The sequence below is a fragment of the Eschrichtius robustus genome, chromosome 11 (genome assembly GCF_028021215.1).
Source record: "Eschrichtius robustus isolate mEscRob2 chromosome 11, mEscRob2.pri, whole genome shotgun sequence".
Taxonomy (NCBI): domain Eukaryota; kingdom Metazoa; phylum Chordata; class Mammalia; order Artiodactyla; family Eschrichtiidae; genus Eschrichtius; species Eschrichtius robustus.
The window spans coordinates 34005519-34026419 of NC_090834.1; the positions used below are offsets into that span (position 1 = coordinate 34005519).

Consider the following 20901-nt stretch of genomic DNA (forward strand, 5'->3'; position numbering starts at 1 on the left):
ATCACACCACGCCTGTCCTTGGAAGGCAAGGGACTTGTAGGATTGAGTTCAAAAAGGAGATTTTTTTAAAAGGATGGAGGCTGAGATAAAATTTGAATCAGATTTTTAGAGCTGATGCCTCTTTAGGGATGGTCTAGTCTGTCTGAGTCTCCCATAACCCTACTGAAACAGGACCCTTTCCAGTTAAAAGTTCCTATTAATTTATACCAATGATGCACCCACCCACAATTGTTTTAAGCAGCCATTGGATTTCAGCAAAGTGGAGATAAAGGTAGCATCTACCTCCCAGATTTGTTGTGAAGATTAAATGAATCAGTACACTCAAAGCACTTAGAACAGTGACTGACACGTGAAAAGCTCTTTGTGAATGCTAAGTGTTATTTTTTGTTATTACATTTATCACACATCCCAACATATATTTTTTTAACCAGGTATGATGAAAACATGCAGTCCATGGGTGCAGGTTATCCCAGAGAGATAATTCATGACTTCCCTGGAATTGGCAAAAAAGTTGATGCTGTTTTCCAAGATAGAGGTAAAGACTATCCAGTTTCTCCATTTTGTTACCATTGACATAGCATATGTGCTGTTACTTAGATATGAAAGTAAATTGCATTCATGGAAACTTGTATTTTTTTTCAAGTGTTCATGTAGAAAAATCGCTATTTGTCTAACATGATCATTATCTTTCATTTTATTTCCAAGATTTTTCTATTCCTTTCATGGAAAAGGGCAGTACAAATCTGATCCTAAAACTAAGCAAATTTTGGCCTCCTGAATACTAACAGCAGGTTCAAGTGCAGAAATAACTGATGGTTGACTCTCACAAAGGAGCTGGAAAAAATATTTCTACTCAGCCCAAAGAAGATGTTTTTCTTAGAAACCAGATATTTCAGTATTTTATTTGAATCTCTGGGTAATAACAAGGCACAGACATATAAGTACAACCTTATTTAACCTCAGTCTGGACATATTCCATGTTAACTATGTCGTACTGCTTCATGAACTTACACAATTTAGCTTTAAGTGAGTGCTGAGGATGTCAAGGTCATAGTTCATCTTTAGGTTTTCATAGAGAAAAGCTCTTTACCAATATTCTATGATATTTTCAGTAATTACATTTCTCATAGTAACCACATTCTCAAATATTTTGTCTCTAGGTTAGGCATATTCACAATGCAAGTGTGTGGGAAAATATTTAGGATGTATAGAATTTCAAGTACTCACCCTTCTCATGGAATATGCAGAACATAAGGGAAGGAAGACTAGTTATTGATCCTCTTCACTTATTTTAACTTCAAATTAAGCCTTAAGTCAAATAAAGGAAGGAATTTATTGAGCTTTGGTTAGGGGTTCTGGAGGGAGCACTGGATTAGGTAGCTTTATGTGTTCCCTCAGCTCCATTTTGGGGAGTTATCTCCAATTTCTTAGTGAGAAAAGTCAGAGATTGATGCCAGCACGACTCTGCACCCTCACTTTTACTGCATAACTATGAGTAAACTGCTTAGATTTCTCAGCTATTCTCCTAGCTATCTTCATAAAGTTAGCTCTTATCCCTGAATATTATTGTTGGGTCTTGTCCCCCTGGTAGCTTTCCTTACAGGACACTCTGAGTGCACTTCAGGTTACATTTTGCAGGTGTAAATTTGCAGAAGTTAACTACTGCTGCTGAAAAAATATCAGTACTACACAGATTGTCTTTTTTGTTCATCCAGTCAGATTATTTACCATAGGTTTCCTGTGGTGCTCTGTGATTAACAGTGCCTCAATTTTATAGCAAATTATTTGTATAATGTTTATTTTCAAATATTGTTTTCTGTTTACCAACATAATAAATACATGCTCAGAAATTTTGAGCAAGTTGCCAATCCCACTGTGGCTCCTTCCTCTGAACCAATGCCAAGAAGTACAGTGACTTCTAGTACAGGAAATACTAGAACCAGACACAAACAATGAGAAAACTGTGAGTGAGCAGATAGACCCAACCAGCATGGTGGAGGAAATATCCTACAGGGGAGAGGCCCAGATGCCTCCAGCTGGGGACAGGCTTTGGGAAGCACACTCTACTCGTGCCCTTTCTTCTCACATGTTGCTATAGGTCCCTTGTCTGTATGGCAGGCCTGGAAGGCAGCAGGACAAGCAACTGACAAGGGGATAATGTCAGGGCAGTGACCCAATTTCATTCACAGACAAAGCTCAAGTCCCCACTATGATCTACAAGGTCCTACATGCCCTTCCCCAATTACACGCACACCTTCACCTCATTCTCTAATATTCTCCCCCTTGTTTACTCCATTCCAGCTGCATGGACTTCCTTGCTATTTTTTAACATGTGAGGTATATCCATACCTCGCTGCCTTTTCGCTGGATTTCTCTTCCCTCAGGTATCTTCATGGCTGACTCCTTCACTTATTTCCCAGCTCTGTTGAAATGTAACCTTCTCAGTGAGGTCTTTGCTGGTTTACTCTTTTTAATATTACAACCTACACCTCCCCTCCACACAAACATACACATGTTCCCAATTGTCCTATACAGCTCTACAATTTTATTTTCCATAGCTCTTATCACCTTCTAGCATACTATATAACTTAATCACTTATTATATCTACTGTTTATTGCCTGTTTTTCCTGCTATAATGGAAGTTCCATAAGAGGAAGGGCCATTGTTATGTTAACAAAAACATGTTTTGTTTGATTTGGCTTTGGCATGTTTGTTTGTTTCACTGATATAACTCAAGAACTAAGTAGGTGCTCAATAAAACATTTTAATAAATGTGTGCAGAATTGATGCTGGATGCCAGCAAAGCTGGGAAGTCAATAACAAAGTGTATAGTCAGCTTGACCAACTCCTGAAGGACTCTTCTTTCTGTCCTTCCCAGCCAAGATACTAGAGAATTACAGACATGGCAGCAGCCCCCAGAATGCTTAGAAGCTGAAAGAGAATTTCTGTGTGGTCCCTCATGGGAGGATCCATTGATGAGAGTGAGAGGTGAGAGTAACTTGGTGCAGACTTTATCACCAAACACCGTGTCCTGAGATGCTTCAATTCCACCCCAGTCCCTAAACTGGCAAAGAGAACAAGCCAGGATCCAGGTTTTAACTCATCTAAAGAGGCCAGGGAAACTACAGTCCCATGGAAACTTGAAATCATAGGAGAAATACATACTTGGAATACATATATATGACATTTCATCCAGAATATGTAAAAAGGTTCTACCAACTGTTAATAAAATGACAAATAGGCCAGTTAAAAATACACAGAGGTATTAAATTAGATTCTTCACAAAGAAAGACATATAAATGATCAATAAACACATGAAAAACGTACTTACCGTCATTAGTTATCAAGAAAATAAAATTCTCATAAGGTACTACTATAAAACCACTAAAATAATTAATATTAGTAAGACTGACAACACCAAATGTTGATGAGAAGCCAAAACATCTACAGCCCTCATACGATATGGAAATTGCTCACAAAGTTAATTATGTACTAAACCTATGACCTTTTCTACATATTTTCCCAAGCTCAGTGAACACATAATACACAAAAACCTTGTTCAAGAATGTTCATAGGGCTTCCCTGGTGGCGCAGCGGTTGAGAATCTGCCTGCCAATGCAGGGGATACGGGTTCGAGCCCTGGTCTGGGAAGATCCCACATGCCGCGGAGCGACTAGGCCCGTGAGCCACAATTACTGAGCCTGCACGTCTGGAGCCTGTGCTCCGCAACGAGAGGCCGCGACAGTGAGAGGCCCACGCACCGCGATGAAGAGTGGCCCCCGCTTGCCGCAACTAGAGAAAGCCCTCTCACAGAAACGAAGACCCAACACAGCCATAAATAAATAAATAAAATTTAAAAAAAAAAAAAAAAGAATGTTCATAGCAGCTTTATTCATGATAGCCCAAGTCTGGAAACAGAGGGTATATTCATACAATAGAATATTACATAAAAATGAATATTACATAAAAAGGAAAGTGAATGACCTGCTACTACTGGCATACCTCATTTTATTGCACTTTGCAGATATTGTGTTTTTTACAAATTGAAGGTTTCTTGTAACCCTGCATCAAGCAAGTCTATTGCCACCATTTTCCCAACAGCATTTGCTAACTTTGTGTCACTGTGTAACATAATTCTCATAATATTTCAAACTTTTAAAGTATTATTATATGCGTTATGTGATCTGTGATCTCTGATGTTACTATTGTAATTGTTTTGGGGCACCACAAACCACACGCATATAAGATAGCAAGCTTAATTGATAAATGTTGTGTGTGTTCTGACTGCTCCAACGACCAGCTGTTCCCCATCTCCCCGTCTTCTCGGGTCTCTCTATTCCCTTAGACACAACAATATTGAAATTAGTCCAGTTAATAACCATACAGTGGCCTCTAAGTGTTCAAGTTGCACGTCTCTCACTTCAAATAGAAAGCTAGAAATGATTCAGCTTAGTGAAGAAGGCATATCAAAAGCTGACTTAGGCCAAAAGCTAGGCCTTTTGCGCCAAAAGTTTAGCCAAGTTGTGAATGCAAAAGAAAAGCTCTTGAAGGAGAGTAAAAGTGCTACTCTAGTGAACACAAAAATGATAAGAAAGCAAAACTGCTTAATTCTACTATCACCATATGGCACATGTGGGGAAACATTAGTCACTTTCCTATTAATACTGGGAATAAGAGAAGGATGCCTACTATCACTGATATTTGTTCAACATAGTCCTGGAAATCTGGCCAAAAATTGACAAGAAAAATAATAATGGATATAGAGATTAAAAGGGAAGAGTCCAAATTACCATTATTTTCAGATAATTAGATCATTTACGTAGAAAAACCCAAAAGAATCAAAACTCTTTAGACAGAAGAGAAATTTTAATATTTCCAAATATAACATTAACATATCATAATCATTTATATTCCTATATACTCACAATAAAAAGTAGGTAAAATATAGAAAATAAAACACTAATGGCTACAGTAAAATCTATGATTTATCTAGGAAATAATCTAGCAAAAATAGACCTTAACCTTAATAACTAAAATTTTAAGAGCTATTAGAGATATATAAGAAAAACTGAATACCATATTCATGAATGAATGACCTAAAGATGAAATACTTTAAAGATAATCTTTTCCCCAAATTAATTTATAAATGTAATGAAACTTCAATTCAATCCAAACAGTATTATTTGGAAAACAAAAAAACTGATTGTGAAGTTTTTATGAAGGAATAAATACATACAAAGAGCTAAGAATTTTGACAAAGCATAAAGAAAGAAAGAGTCCCACCAGACACTGACATCTCACAAAACCATTATAAAACTAATACAGGAGCACAGATAGAAGCTAATGGAACCAAATATGAGTCAAGAAACATATCCTTGGCATGATAAAGGAGGCAGCACAAGTTAGAAGGAAAAGAATGAATAGTAAATAATGTTTGGAGAAAATTGGTATACTATATGGAAAAAATAAAGGTGGATTCTTTCTCCCATTCAGTGTTCATGATTAATACTCTTCACCATGTATTGGGTTGACCAAAATGTTCATTCAGGTTTCCCGAACGTTTTGGTCCACCCCATATTTCCAGCTCTCCGCCTACTGGACACATGGAAGTATTACACTTCCTGGCCTACTTGCAGTGGGTGGGGCCACATGACTAGTTGCAGACAGTGAATTGTGAGTGTTGGTGACATGCAGCTCCTCTGGGCTGGAACATTTAATTGCCTGCACAGAACCCTTCAGACATCTTTTTCCATCCAACATAACAACAGATAGAATTCAAAACTATGGCTCCTCCGGAAATCCGGGAAACCAGGTTACTACCATAAGAAGAGCCCCTCTGTCCACCAGGTTACTACCATAAGAAGAGCCCCTCTGTCCAACCAGGATGGATGCATAGCATGAGCAAGAAGTAAACATTTGTTGCTTTAAGAAACATTAAAGAATTCAGAGCTTATAATCACAGAATAATTTAACCTATCATCTTTGTTATAAACCACATACAAAATTAAACTGAATGGATTTAAGATCTCAAAGTTAAAAACTATAAAAAATAAGTGAAAAAAGCAATAGAATATTTTATTACCTTAAGATGGAGGAGAATATCTCAAACAACACCAAAAAAAGCATAAACTATAAGAGGTAAATTGATAAGTTTGACTACATCAAAATTCAAAAATTATATTAAATGAGGGACATCAAAAACAAAGGCAAGGAAAAATTGAAAGATAGAGAATATTTTTGCAACATATGAAACTAAAGAAGGATTAATATGTGGTCCATACAGGAAATTCCTCCAATTCAATGTGAAAAAGATAAGTAATTCAATAGAAATACAAGTGAAGGAAATAAGCTAGCAATTAACAAGAGGAGAAACTTAGGGAACCAAGACCATATGAAGAGATATTCAATCCAACTTTTCTTTTCCTTTTTTATTAACATTTTTTTGGAGTATAATTGCTTTATATTGGTGTGTTAGTTTCTGCTTCATAACAAAGTGAATCAGCTATACATATACATATATCCCCATATCTCCTCCCTCTTGCATCTCCTTCCCACCCTCCCTATCCCACCCCTCTAGGTGGCCACTAAGCACCAAGCTGACCTCCCTGTGCTATGTGGCTGCTTCCCACTAGCTATCTATTTTACATTTGGTAGTGTATATATGTCCATGCCATTCTCTCACTTCATCCCAGCTTACCCTTCCCCCTCCCCGTGTCGTCAAGTCCATTCTCTACATCTGTGTCTTTATTCCTGTCCTGGCCCTAGGTTTTTCAGAACCATTTTTATTTTTTTTGGATTCCATATATATGTGGTAGCATATGGCATTTATTTTACTCTTTCTGACTTACTTCACTCTGTACAATAGACTCTAGGCCCATACACCTCAATATAAATAACTCAATTTCATTTCTTTTTATGGCTGAGTAATATTCCACTGCATATATGTGCCACATCTTTTTTATCCATTCATCTGTCGATGAACACTTAGGTTGCTTCCATGTCCTGGCTATTGTAAATAGAGCTGCAATGAACATTGTGCTACATGACTGTTTTTGAATTACGGTTTTCTCAGGGTATATGCCCAGTAGTGGGATTGCTAGGTCATATGGTAGTTCTATTTTTAGTTTTATAAGGAACCTCTATACTGTTCTCCATGGTGGCTGTATCAATTTACATTCCCACCAACAGTGCACGAGGGTTCCCTTTTCTCCACACCCTCTCCAGCATTTATTGTTTGTAGATATTTTGATGATGGCCATACTGACTGGTGTGAAGTGATACGTCATTGTAGTTTTGATTTGCATTTCTCTAATGATTAGCGATGTTGAGCATCCTTTCATGTGTTTGTTGGTAATCCGTATATCTTCTTTGGAGAAATGTCTGTTTATGTCTTCTGCCCATTTTTGGACTGGGTTGCTTGTTTTTTGATATTGAGCTGCATGAGCTGCTTGTAAATTTTGGAGATTAATCCTTTGTCAGTTGCTTCATTGGTAAATATTTTCTCCCATTCTGAGGGTAGTCTTTTCATCTTGTTTATGGTTTCCTTTGCTGTGCAAAAGCTTTTAAGTTTCATTAGGTCCCATTTGTTTTTTTTTTGTTTGTTTTTATTTCCATTTCTCTAGGAGGTGGGTCAAAAAGGATCTTGCTGTGATGTATGTCTTAGAATGTTCTGCCTATGTTTTCCTCTAAGAGTTTCATAGTGTCTGGCCTTACACTTAGGTCTTTAATACATTTTGAGTTTATTTTTGGTGTATGGTGTTAAGGAGTGTTCTAATTTCATTCTTTTACATGCAGCTGTCCAGTTTTCCCAGCACCGCTTCTTGAAGAGTCTGTCTTTTCTCCATTGTATATTCTTGCCTCCTATATCAAAGATAAGTTGACCATAGGTGCGTGGGTTTATCTCTGGGCTTTCTATCCTGCTCCATTGATCTATATTTCTGTTTTTGTGCCAGTACCATACTGTCTTGATTACTGTAGCTTTGTAGTGTAGTCTGAAGTCAGGGAGCCTGATTCTTCTAGCTCCGTTTTTCTTTCTCAAGATTGCTTTGGCTATTCGGGGTATTTTGTGTTTCCATACAAATTGTGAAATTTTTTGTTCTTGTTCTGTGAAAAATGCCATTGGTAGTTTGATAGGGATTGCATTGAATCTGTAGATTGCTTTGGGTTGTATAGTCATTTTCACAATGTTGATTCTTCCAATCTGTGAACATGGTATTTCTCTCCATCTGTTTGTATCATCTTTAATTTCTTTCATCAGTTTCTTATAGTTTTCTGCATACAGGTCTTTTGTCTCCTTAGGTAGGTTTATTCCTAGGTATTTTCTTGTTTTTGTTGCAGTGGTAAATGGGAGTGTTTTCTTAATTTCTCTTTCAGATTTTTCTTCCTTAGTGTATAGGGATGCAAGAGATTTCTGTGCATTAATTTTGTATCCTGCTACTTTACCAGATTCATTGATTAGCTCTAGTAGTTTTCTGGTAGCATCTTTAGGATTTTCTATGTATAGTATCATGTCATCTGCAAACAGTGACAATTTTACTTCTTTTTTTCTGATATGGATTCCTTTTATTTCTTTTTCTTCTCTGATTGCTGTGGCTAAAACTTCCAAAACTATGCTGAATAATAGTGGTGAGAGTGGACAACCTTCTCTTGTTCCTGATCTTAGTGGAAATGGTTTCAGTTTTTCACCATTGAGAATGATGTTGGCTGTGGGTTTGTCATATATGACCTTTATTATGTTGAGGTTAAGTTCCCTCTATGCCTACTTTCTGGAGGATTTTTGTCATAACTGGGTGTTGAATTTTGTTGAAAGCTTTTTCTGCATCTATTGAGATGATCATATGGTTTTTATTCTTCAGTTTGTTAACATGGTGTATCACATTAATTGATATTTGTGTATTGAAGAATCCTTGCATTCCTGGGATAAAACCCACTTGTTCATGGTGTATGATTCTTTTAATGTGTTGCTGGATTCTGTTTGCTAGTATTTTGTTGAGGATTTTTGCATCGATATTCATCAGTGATATTGGCCTGTAGTTTTCTTTCTTTGTGACATCTTTGTCTGGTTTTGGTATCAGGGTGATGGTGGCCTCATAGAATGAGTTTGGGAGTGTTCCTCCCTCTGCTATATTTTGGAAGAGTTTGAGAAGGATAGGTGTTAGCTCTTCTCTAAATGTTTGATAGGATTCACCTGTGAAGCCATCTGGTCCTGGGCTTTTGTTTGTTGGAAGATTTTTAATCACTGTCTCAATTTAAGTGCTTTTGATTGGTCTGTTTATATTTTCTATTTCTTCCTGGTTCAGTCTCGGAAGGTTGTGCTCTTCTAAGAATTTGTCCATTTCTTCCAGTTTGTCCATTTTATTGGCATGGAGTTGCTTGTAGTAATCTCTCATGATCTTTTGTATTTCTGCAGTGTCAGTTGTTACTTCTCTGTTTTCATTTCTAATTCTGTTGATTGGAGTCTTCTCCCTTTTTTTCTTGATGAGTCTGGCTAATGCTTTATCAGTTTTGTTTATCTTTCAAACAACCAGCTTTTAGCCTTATTGGTCTTTGCTATTGTTTCCTTCACTTCTTTTTCATATTTTTCTGATCTGATCTTTATGATTTCTTGCTTTCTTTCTGCTAACTTTTGGGGTTTTTTGTTCTTCTTTCTCTAATTGCTTTAGGTGCAAAGTTAGGTTGTTTATTTGAGTTGTTTCCTGTTTCTTGAGGGAGGATTGTACTGCTATAACCTTCCCTCTTAGAACTGCTTTTGCTGCATCCCATAGGTTTTGGGTCATTGTGTTTTCATTGTTATTTGTGTCTAGGTTTTTTCTGATTTCCTCAGTGATATCTTGGTTATTAAGTAATGTATTGATTAGCTTCCATGTGTTTGTATTTTTTACAGATTTTTTCCTGTAATTGATATCTAGTCTCATAGCATTGTGGTCAGAAAAGATACTTGATACAATTTCAGTTTTCTTAAATTTACCAAGGCTTGATTTGTGATCCAAGATATCTCTCAGTCCTACTTTTCAATCAGGGAAATACTGATGTAAACAAGATACAAATTTATATCCATCAAAATGGCAGAAATTAGAAATTCTGATAATATTAAGTGCTAGGAAATAGATGGAGAAAATAAACATTCATTTACAGCTGATATGAATGTTCATTGGTACAACCATTGTGAAGCAATATCTGCTAGTATTGTAAGAATGCCTAAGCTCTAACCCCAGCAATTCCACTCCTGGGTATAAATTCTGACCATGGTCCATAGGAGACTTATAGGTGGATGGCTATTAAAGAACTATTTGACAGCAGGGAGGTAGTAGCAACCTGGGTGGCCTTTGTTTAGTGACTGACAAATAGGATGTGAGCTATCTATATCTATCTATCTATCTATCTATCTATCTATCTATCTATCTATCTATCTATCTGTATTATTGGAATACTATGCAGCAGTGAGAAGCAGTACACTAAAGTAACTTTAGAACAGCAAGGACTGACCTCAAAGATGAAGTGTTTATCGAACATGTAAGAAACAGAATGAAATATAAAGAACAGTGCCACTTAAAAAAAATAATAAGATCCACATACAAAACAACAGTATATATTTTTCAACAGTATATGCAGAGTTAAATGAACATTTGGAAGGAAAACTAGAAGGAAATATATTAAATACTTTGAGGCAGCGGAGGGTATTTGAGCTGTGGATGGTAAAGGGAAGAACGGTGAGAAAAATAATAAAAGGAGTCTATATAGACTAAGGAGGATAATGTGTCATGAACTGAGGGCTATGTGTAACAAAATTTGAGTTAAAAAAAAAGAAAGAAAAAAGAAGGGAAATGGAAAAGGGAGGAGAAGGGAAGAGAAAGAAAGGGGAGGAAAGGAAACGGGAGAAAGGAAAAGGAAAGAAAACTTGAAAAATACTAAATATTCCAAAAATAGAACACAAATCATCTGTAATCTTACCACCCAATGATAAGCACTGTTAATATTTTGGGCTATTAACTTCTGGTATTTTTAATGCTTATGTTTTTCTTTATAAATATGAAAATATCTTGTGCCTACTTTTTTATAGCCTGAATTCTTCACATAGTAAATATCATGATATTAAGTAGTCCCTATGTATGTATTAACTGAAAAAGTACTTACTCATCACCTACTATGTAGATGCTCTATTGTAGGCATTTTGGATACCTCAGTAAACAAAACAATGAGAGCTGTTTTCGTGGGGTTCAAGGAAAACAGATACTAAGCAGTCAATATAATTTTTTAAAGTATATAGGAAGATGACACATGTCATGGGGGAATAAGAAAAAGTTCACAGGAAGAGGAGAATGAAGAGTGCTGGGGAGGGGGAGTCAACTGAGTCACTGATTAATTAGAATAGTCAGGTTAGGATTTATTGGCAAGTTGTCCTTTAAGAGAAGACTTAAAGAAGAGCAGGACCTAGCCATGTGAAAACCTGAGGAAGAGTGTTCAAGTAGAGGGAACAGTCAAGGCAAGGGCCCTAAGATAGAACATGCATGATGGAATCAAGGAAAAGCAAATAGCTGATGAGGCTCCGGCAGAGCAAGGGAAGCCAAGAGTAGGAATTGAGGTAAGAGATGGGCCAGATCAGAAAGGTCCTTGTAATCCATTGAAGGACTTTCATTTTCACTCTGGGTAAAATCAAAATTGGGACCTCTTGCAGCATTTTGAGCAAAGCAATGTATGCTCACTGCTGTGTTGAGCATACATTGTAGAGTAGCCAGAATAGAAACAAGAAGGCCTATTGTCCTGGCAAGAAATGATGGTGGTTCAGACCAAGGTAGCAGTGGAACAGAAACATGAAAGAAATCATTTCCATACTTCCTTCTCTTCTCTGCACGGATATCAATTTTCTTGCAGGTTCTTCTGTACCTCATTCCTGTTGATGGTAGGTAGTCATCAAGTCTTCAACCGTTATTTGACAGACTTAAAATATTTTCTTCTACCAGCAAATTGTGCAAATTGCCCAAAGCAAATTGTGACATGTATGACAGCCACTGTGTGACCATAGATGGCCCTATCAGTGACCTTCTAAAACTGCTACCCACAACATAACATTAAGATGTTCTTCTGTTAATGGAGTACAAAATTGTGTGCTTAGGGAGTGTGTGGCCACTCTGTGGAGTTTCTCATTCTGTATTCTCACCTACAGCCAACTATCATTTTAATGAGCCTTGGCTGAGTCTCCAATGCTCAGTTCTCCAACTAACCTGCCTCGTTCAAACCCTCGCTAAATGAGATAACGGCCATCTGTGTTCACGTTTCTGTTTCAGACTACTGACCTGATCAAACAGCTCACTGCACAGATGGACTCTGGGCTCCCTCTAGTGGTTTTACTAGAGGGAGCATGACCACCACTAGCTTGGCTAAGGGTGACAGGTCTCTTCCATGACTTGATTTAGGCCTTGTTTACTACTCTACACCAGCCTAGCCTTGGAGAATCTGACATTTTACACTCAGGACACACTGTAGTCCTGGAAAATTCTTCTATATCTAATAACAATCTTTAATCTTTAGCATTAAGGCATAGAAAAATGTCTGGATGTAGATATCAAAACTTTAACAGTGGTCACCTCCAGAGGAGGGGAGTGGAGTCAGGTGGGGGGTTTGGGGAACTTCACATTTACTTTCCATACTTCTGCGTGTTGGAAATTGTTTTCTTTTTTTTAACAGCATATTCCTGTATTACTAGAATACTTTTAAAATAAAATAAATCTTTTGAATAGCCCTTTGTGGTTTATAGTCTGCTTTTCATCTATTACCTCCTTAGAACCCATGGCTGTCCTGTGAGATACTTTCCTATTCAGTTGTCAGAGAACTCTTATCTATTATTTTGCACTATGTGCAGACACTTTCCATGCAAATCTATATTTAATCGTCACAACATTCATACTGTGTAGGTGCTATTGCCACCATTTTACAGGAGGAAACTGAGGCTTACTGATGTGAAGTTGAGTTGTTCAAGGTTCCACAGCTGTAAGTGGCCAATCAGAGATGTGAAATTGAGGCACAGAGATAAAGGAACTTGTCCAAGGTCAAGTAGTGGTAGAAAGTGGTCAAACCCAGGTGTCCAGACTTCCACTCCACATACAAAAGATAAACTAGCTGCCTGTGAGGGCCCTGGGACTTCAGTTCAGGCTCCTCTGAAGTTCTGTCCTCATGTGCTAGGCAACCACACTTGCAGAATTTGGAGGAAGGAAGGGTCGGAATATTCCTATGGGGACCTTAGTGTAACATTTGAACTAAAGAAGCTACTAAGGTAAAAGGTGACCTCCGGGGTCTCACTTTGTTGAGCTTTAATGGAAAGAGTTTGGAGTCAAAATTATGAAACAAAAACTGAATTCCCAAATCCACTTACATTACACACCTGCTAGCCACGTGACCTTGGGTAATTCACTTAACCTCTCTGATCCTCGATTTTTGTATTGCTTTAAAAACCCATACTTAAGAGATTTACATTAAAGTGATCTTGCAAAGGCACTTACTACAGCCCCTGATTTATAATGGGTGTTTAGTAAGTATTCACATTGAAAGTCAAAATGGGGACCAGGGTGGTGTAGGTCATTCTGGGATTATAGGGCATGATCTCCTAAAGGATTTTCGAACCACATGCAGACCCACAGATTCTCAGGTGCCCTTCTCTGTGCAGTCACTCCACACATTTACTGGCCACCCCCATCTCTTCCCATTGAAAATTATTGCCTGTGGTAGGCACAGTGACAGCCTCAAAGATGTCCACACTCAAATCCCTGGACATCTGTGAATATGCTAATTTACATGGCAAATGAGACTTTACAAGGGTGACTAAGGTTAAAGACCTTGAACTGGGGAGAGTACCCATGTGGGCCCAATCTAATTACCAGAGAACCTTTCCCAGCTGTGGTCAGGGAAAGATGTGATGACAGAAGAAGGGTTAAAGAGAAGCACTCATTCTGGCTTTGAAGACGGAGGAAGGAGGCCACAGCTGAGGCACCCAGGCAGCTTTTAGGGGCTGAAAGCAGCAAGGAATCCAGTTCTCCTCTGGAGCCTCCAGAAGAAAACAAAGCCGTGCTGACACCTAGATTTTAGCCCAGTGAGACCCATATCAGACTTCAGACTATACAACTGTAAGAGAATACATTTGCCTTGTTTTAAGCCACTAAACTTATTGTAATTTGTTACAGCACCCATAGGAAACTAATACACAGCAGTATGTAGATAGCCAGTCACCAAAAGGCCTATGTGGTGTCTTTCTGATATTCTAGGTTTAAAAAGTTGAGAACCATTGATAAGACAAGGGAGAACAGTATCAAGTGGAGTCCCTAAAGATGTGAGACAGAGTTTATTCAGATGAGTTCTCCACTCCAGTGGTGCCAGGCAGGGGGTAGGCTGGGCCAGGAGTGGACAAGGAGCAGGGGTGCCATGTGAGGAAGCACTGGATGAGGCCTCCAAGAATCTGAGTGTGAAGGGAAGAGTGCGAGGACGGTGGTGATGAGAAGGCCATTGTTGTGTTTTGTTTTGTTTTGCCCTGATGGCATTTACAGAGGGGAAGGCGTCAATGAGGGAAAAGAAAAAGAGTGGGGAGAAGGTTTAAAGAGAACAGGCTCTGGTGTAGAAATACAAAGAGAGATCCATGGACACAAGGAAGGGCAGTTATCAGGAGTCTGGGATGAGGGAAATCAGATTTTTGTGAGAGAAACTGAGGTAATTTGCCTATGGTAGGAGGTAGTATCTCTTGGTATAGCAAGGCAGGCATGAGGCTAAATAACCGAGAGTGGAGAAGATTCAGGAAACACACACCTCAAGAGAAACGAAAAATGAGACATCTCAGCCACAGAGCAGGACTGCTTGAGGAGGGAAGAGAATTTGGGCAAATTCAGTCAGCAGTTTCCTCCCACCAGAAACAGAGCAGCTTGGAATGGAAATGCCTATCATGTCGTGGTCTGTTCTCATGGGTCTCTATCAAACGGGTATGTGTACAGTTATTGACTATCGCTGGGTCACTTTTTTTCTCCTTTTTGTCTTATCCTCAACACCCTCCAATTGGGAGGGGAGTTGAAAAGGAGGGGGGAGGTAAATGGAAATGTTTGAAGCTAATAAACAAGGTAGGGATTGGATCCTTGTTGCCAATTGTAGCTACCCTCTCACAGGCCTGGGCCATCACTGCTGCTCAGCCAGGCTTTACTGGCCTCACCTGCCAGTTGAATGTACTACCACAGCTTTTGTAAGTCACGTCCAATTCCTTCAGGCTCAAGCCCTGACCTGGCTCCCACCTGCCATCCTCAAGACAACAGCTCTTATATTATCCAGACAATAGATATTATCCAGGGCAGATTCCCCAGTGCATGTCTGTGATGTGAGTGGTTGCCCCAGAGATGAGGAGTGTGGTGACCCAGGTTCCCGCCTGTCTTCCTCAACCTCATTTCTTCACCACCCATCCTTGAACAAAGAGAGATGTCTCTCCTCTTCTTGTAGGAAGACCTGTGGCCACTACCAGGGCCAGGTCCTTTCACTAAAACTTTTATCCCACCCTTTAATTGTTCTCCTCCCCACCCTAGTCTGTCCTAGGCACTGCGACCAGGTTAGCTTTATTAACTCAGTTCAGATCATCACTAGGCCCAGAAACCAACAATGACTGCTTTTTATTGACCTTTTTGATATTCAGTCCCTGCCCTTCCAACATCTGGTTCCAGCCTACCTTTCCAACCTGCTTCTCTTTATGAATTCTATCCTTACAACCCCAGTACCTTGTTAGTCTCCACATATAAACCAAGGTTTCTGTGATATTGTGATTTATAAGAAATATATACTTGGTTATTCAGAGCCACAGTTTCTGAGTCACAGCTCACAGAACCCATGGGATTTCCTAAGTGTTGAGAGTGATAAAGGTGTCTTTTGTTAATGAGGTGACTTTTGGAAAACACCTAAGAATGGAGGCTGGTCACTAAACTATACAACCATGTGATTAAATGTTGGAACTCTCAGCATGACCCACTGACCTCTGGGGAGAGGGGCGGGGGAGGAGGGTTGGAGGTTGAGTCAGTTGCCAATGGCCAATGATTTAATCAATCATGCCTATGCAATGAAGCCTCCATAAAAACCCAAAAGGACAGAGTTTGGAGAGCTTCCAGGTTGGTGGCCATGTGGAAGTGAGTGCCCCTCCCCACATACCTTGCCCTATGCATCTCTTCCTTTGGGCTAATTGTGAGTTACATCCTTTTATAATAAATGAGTGGTTTACTAACTAAAATGTTTTTCTGAGTTCAGTGAGCTGTTCTAGAAAATTAATCAAACCCAAGGAGAAGGCCGTGGGAATGCCTGATTTATCGCCAGTTGGTCAGAAGTACAGGTGATAACTTGGGCTTCTGACTGGCGTCTGAAGTGGTGGGGTGGGGGAGAGTCTTGTAGAACTGAACCCATAACCTGTGGAATCAGATATTCTCTCCAGGTAGTGTCAGGACTGAGTTGAATTCTCAGAAACCCTGCTGGTGTCCAAGAATAGCTTGTCGGATTTGTGGCGACCCCCACCCCCACTCCGAACACACATACACACACATTGAAATTGCGTCTCAGAATACTAAGTCTCTCATGTCTCTGCCTTGGCTCTTTGTTTCTTCTAATTCCACCCTCATTACCTCAATATCAATACCAAAATTCAGTCCATTGTTTGAAATTTATCTCAAGGCCACTCCCTCCATGAAGTCTCTGCTGATCTCTTCAATGAGTGTGATTGTGCCTTCTCTTGAACCCTTAAGGTGTGGATGTTCACGTTCTTGCGTATGTTCTCTATACTCTCTTACAACGGGGTTCTTAACTCATTCTCAGAATCACTTGGGATGCTCCCTAAAATTATGTATGCCTGTGCCCCACCCCAGAGATTCAGACTCAGGGGCTGGAGTGGAGCCCACTTATCTGTTGTTTTTTTTTTTAATACTTATTTATTTATTTGGCTGAGCCCAGTGTTAGTTGCGGCACACGGGTTCTTCCTTGCCGCATGCGGGGTATTTAGTTGCAAGCATGCATGTGGGATCAAGTTCCCAAACCAGGGATTGAACCAAGGCTCCCTGCATTGGGAGCTCGGAGTCTTAGCCACTGGACCACCAGGGAAGTCCCACACTTATCTGTATTTTTAATACAGACTCTGATGTAGAGCCAAGACAGAACCATTGCCTTATTTTGAATTTTTCCTCACTGAGAGAACAAAGGGGAGATTACCAGGAAAGATAAATGGAAAGGTATGTTGGAATCAGATCTCTGGACCTCAGTTTCCTTATCTTTAAAATGGGGATAATAACCCCTTCTTCCTTGCATTATTATGAACCTTAAGGGAGATAATATATAGACAACATCTAAGGCTGAGTCCTAAGAGTAAAGACACTACACACATTCCCTCACTTGACAGGAAAGACTGCCAGCTTAGTGCAGTGTTTAGTACATGATGGCTTGTGTGATTTTTAACTTAACCATTTATACTCTGTGGGGTGTGTAACTTACACACATATGTTCCCTGGCTGCCCTGAGCTCTGGATGCTGAAGGAAGCTGTATGGAAGTTACTTCATCACTCAGTGGCTTAACCTTAAAGCACTTCTCTTTCTGGAAAAGAGGAGCTTTTCAACATTGCTAACTCCACTTATAGAATGGACATAAGAATGATCATGGCCATAACTTCATCACACTCACAATACAGGGAAGAGGGCAAAGGAGGGTTTACACGGAGCTCCCACATACACTGTCTCATCCAATCCTCCTGAGGCCATACGAGGGAGATGTTAAATGTCCCAGTTTTATAGATGTGGAAGTTGAGGCTCAGAAGAACTTAGACGATTTGCTAAAAGTTACATAAGTAAGAAGTGGCAGAACTACAATTCGAACCCAGTTAGTATAATTTCACATCTGATGCTCTTTACCTTCACCACAACTGACCCCAACAATTATCTGTTCATTTGATCAGGGGGTAGAGACGTCCATCCTGATCATCACAGTTCAAAACTGCTTGATGAAGAAGACATTTTGCCTGTGAATGAATCAAAGTTCCACCTGCGTCACTGGGTAAACTTCTGTACTTAGCGTGTGCTGTTTCCTCTACCGCTCACATTCCCCATTGGCAAACTCCCACTCAGCTTTCAAGATTCAGGCACACAGGAGCACCTCCAGGTAGCTTTCCCTGCTGCCTATGCCCATCCCAGCTAGCTAGACACATTCTTCTCCTTTTTTCTTTTTTTTAAGCTAAAGAGAAAACAAACTATATCTATGCAATCAATTCCTTCTTGTTGGGCCGAAAAAGCAAAACTAAGCTGTAAAATTACAAGTTGCTACCTCTGCTGTGGAACAGCACATTGGATGATCAGACAAGGTTGCTCTCTACAGGGGGTGGCATTATGGAGACAGAATGGTCCTCCATTGTCATTCATTGTCTCTGTCCGAAACTAAATTTCCACCGTCTTTTTTACTTGCTCTGAAATTCATATTATGGGGAACAAAGACTTCATTAAAAAAAAAATGTTAGCTCGTTTGTCTTTTTTTTTTTTTTTTTTTTTCTAGTAAGAAATTGGCTTAAAAGGCAAATGGCCCCTAAGTGCACACTAAAGTGAAAATGACTAATAGCTGGTCTTTTCCCAGAAGCAGGTTTTCAGAGGAGAGAGAGCCTGAGAGAACTCTGGGTTCCAGGCACCAGAAGAAGGGAGGTGCAGACACTGTGGAGGTGAGGGGAGGTCAGGTGTAGAGAAAGAATTCAGAAAGCAGAAGGCGGAGGCCCTGAAAACAGGTGTGGCTTTCTCCATCACTGTACTGGAGCTGGACCTGTCATCGGGGATCCAAATCCAGGAATTCTGGTTTGTAACACAACATTTACACAAACACTAGAGAACTGAGTTTACCAAAGTTTGGGATTCTTGTCTAAATTGCTTCCCATTATGTTCAGGAGAAAGTACATTTATAAACTTTATAAACAAGGCAGTGAATCAAAATAACTCAACATAGGGTAGACCCATATTAAGGCATTCTCATTTAGGAAGAAAAGGTTTTTTCACTAAAGATCTAATGCAGAGGAAGCCACATCATGACTAAGTTGTGTACCCAGGGAGGGTTAAAATGATCACGACCTTGGAACTGCTTGAACCACTTGGAAAAAACTAGCACGTGAGGACAAGGAATAGATCCCCAAATCTCTGCACATCCACATTCTACTTTTCCTTTGAGGACAAGTTCAGATGCTACATCCCTCATGAAGCCTTCCCTGATTCTACCTAACCCAATCATTGCACTTTCCTCCAGACTCCCACAGTATTTCATCTGAACCACTATTAACTTATCTTCAATAATCTAGTACCCATCACAGCACTTGGCATACAACAGGTGTCAGGAAATGTTTCTTGAGTGAATGTAAGAATCTATATCATAAACATTCATCTGCTATCCAGATAGGTTCTAACCCAAGACATATTTCTTTGGATTGTTTAAAAAGCTCCTAGGAGACTTCAGGAGGGAACTGAACCACCTACCATAGCATCTCAAATAATATATTAACACATGTTATACATCATACATGTTGACATATACATTTATGCACAGGAATACCTGCCCTTACAGAATACAGTTGGCCCTTGAACAACATAGGTTTGAACTGCATGGGTCTACTTATACCTGGATATTTTTCAATAGTAAATACTACAGTACTACATGATCAGCATTGTTGAATCTGCCGATGTGGAATCATGGATACAGAGGAACTGAGTATACACAGGGCTGACTATAAACTACATGCAAATTTTCGATTGCACAGAGGGTCAGCACCCCTAACCCTCCCCCTTGTTAAGGGTCAACTGTATATATAAATATATGTAAATGAATATATACAAAGACTGTGTATGGTAGCAATCTACATGCACATAGAGTCAGAATAAGTGGGACCAGGTGACGTGATTTGAAAGCAGGCCCAAGGGCCTCTGATCAATACAGCCGCTACGTAGCCGCATTGCCTGAAAGTCCTCTCAGGGTCTTTTCCCTTGGGAGTGTACAAGGCATCTCATGCTCCCTCTCCCTGTCTTCTCCATGAACACAAGCCAAGGCCTCCCAGTTGTTACAGCCCTGGAGCTACTGCCCCATCGTGGGCCAGCCGGGTGCTGGAGTGGAAGACTAGAAAACAGGGTCTGATGTAGCAGCTGCCAGCTCAGCCTCTAAACATACCCCCCCCTATTGAATCCTGGCTCCTCCACAAGGTTAGCATGTGATTTATATAAGCCATCTCACTTGTCTGGATTTGCTTTTTATCTGCAAAATGCAGATAATAATAGCATCTACCTCCCAAGGTCTTGTGAGGATGGACTGAGGTCACATACATACAGCATGTAAGTCTCGGACATAATAAATATTTAGCAAATGATCATTATTATCATTACCATCAGTATTGCTTTCTTTGTCTCTTACATGGAAAATCCAGCTTGCAGAAAACACATTGACACCAAAACCACAACCTCCAGAAACTGCTGTAGGACCCCCATATACATCCAGCTTTGTCACGACGCACACAAGCACACATGTTCCTCACCTACAACAAGGGTGGGTAGGTGCAGAGATTCTCTAGTTAGGCTCCTTAGTCCCAAGATACCTACCACTAATCAAACAATATTCTACTGCATAAATTAATACAGTCTCAGCATCTGACATGCCCAGAAAATGTAACTGTTTTTCATTAACTTCAGAATTAGTCTCCTATTCCTTTCCCTCGACCAGACAATTTTGCAAAAGTAAATATCTAAACACCCCCAAAACAGAGTAGCAAATTGTACTTTTGTTCCATTAAAAGACTCCCCTATTTGGGGGTACTAGATCACATTATAACATTGCAAAACTGTCAAGAGTGTAATTAACCCGTGTTGCTTCACATTCCTGATGTGGCAATTGTTTTAAG

At 39.6% G+C, this 20901-nt stretch overlaps 1 protein-coding gene across 1 annotated transcript in view; it reads left to right on the plus strand.

Annotated features, from left to right (window-relative positions):
• Positions 1-812: 812 nt before the first annotated feature.
• Positions 813-20901, plus strand: part of MMP8 (matrix metallopeptidase 8) — a 30686-nt gene continuing 10597 nt past the window's right edge. Inside the window, exon 1 of the mRNA XM_068554787.1 lies at positions 813-883. Within this exon, the coding sequence (XP_068410888.1) occupies positions 813-883 (71 nt within the window). The remainder of the gene's footprint in view (positions 884-20901) is intronic.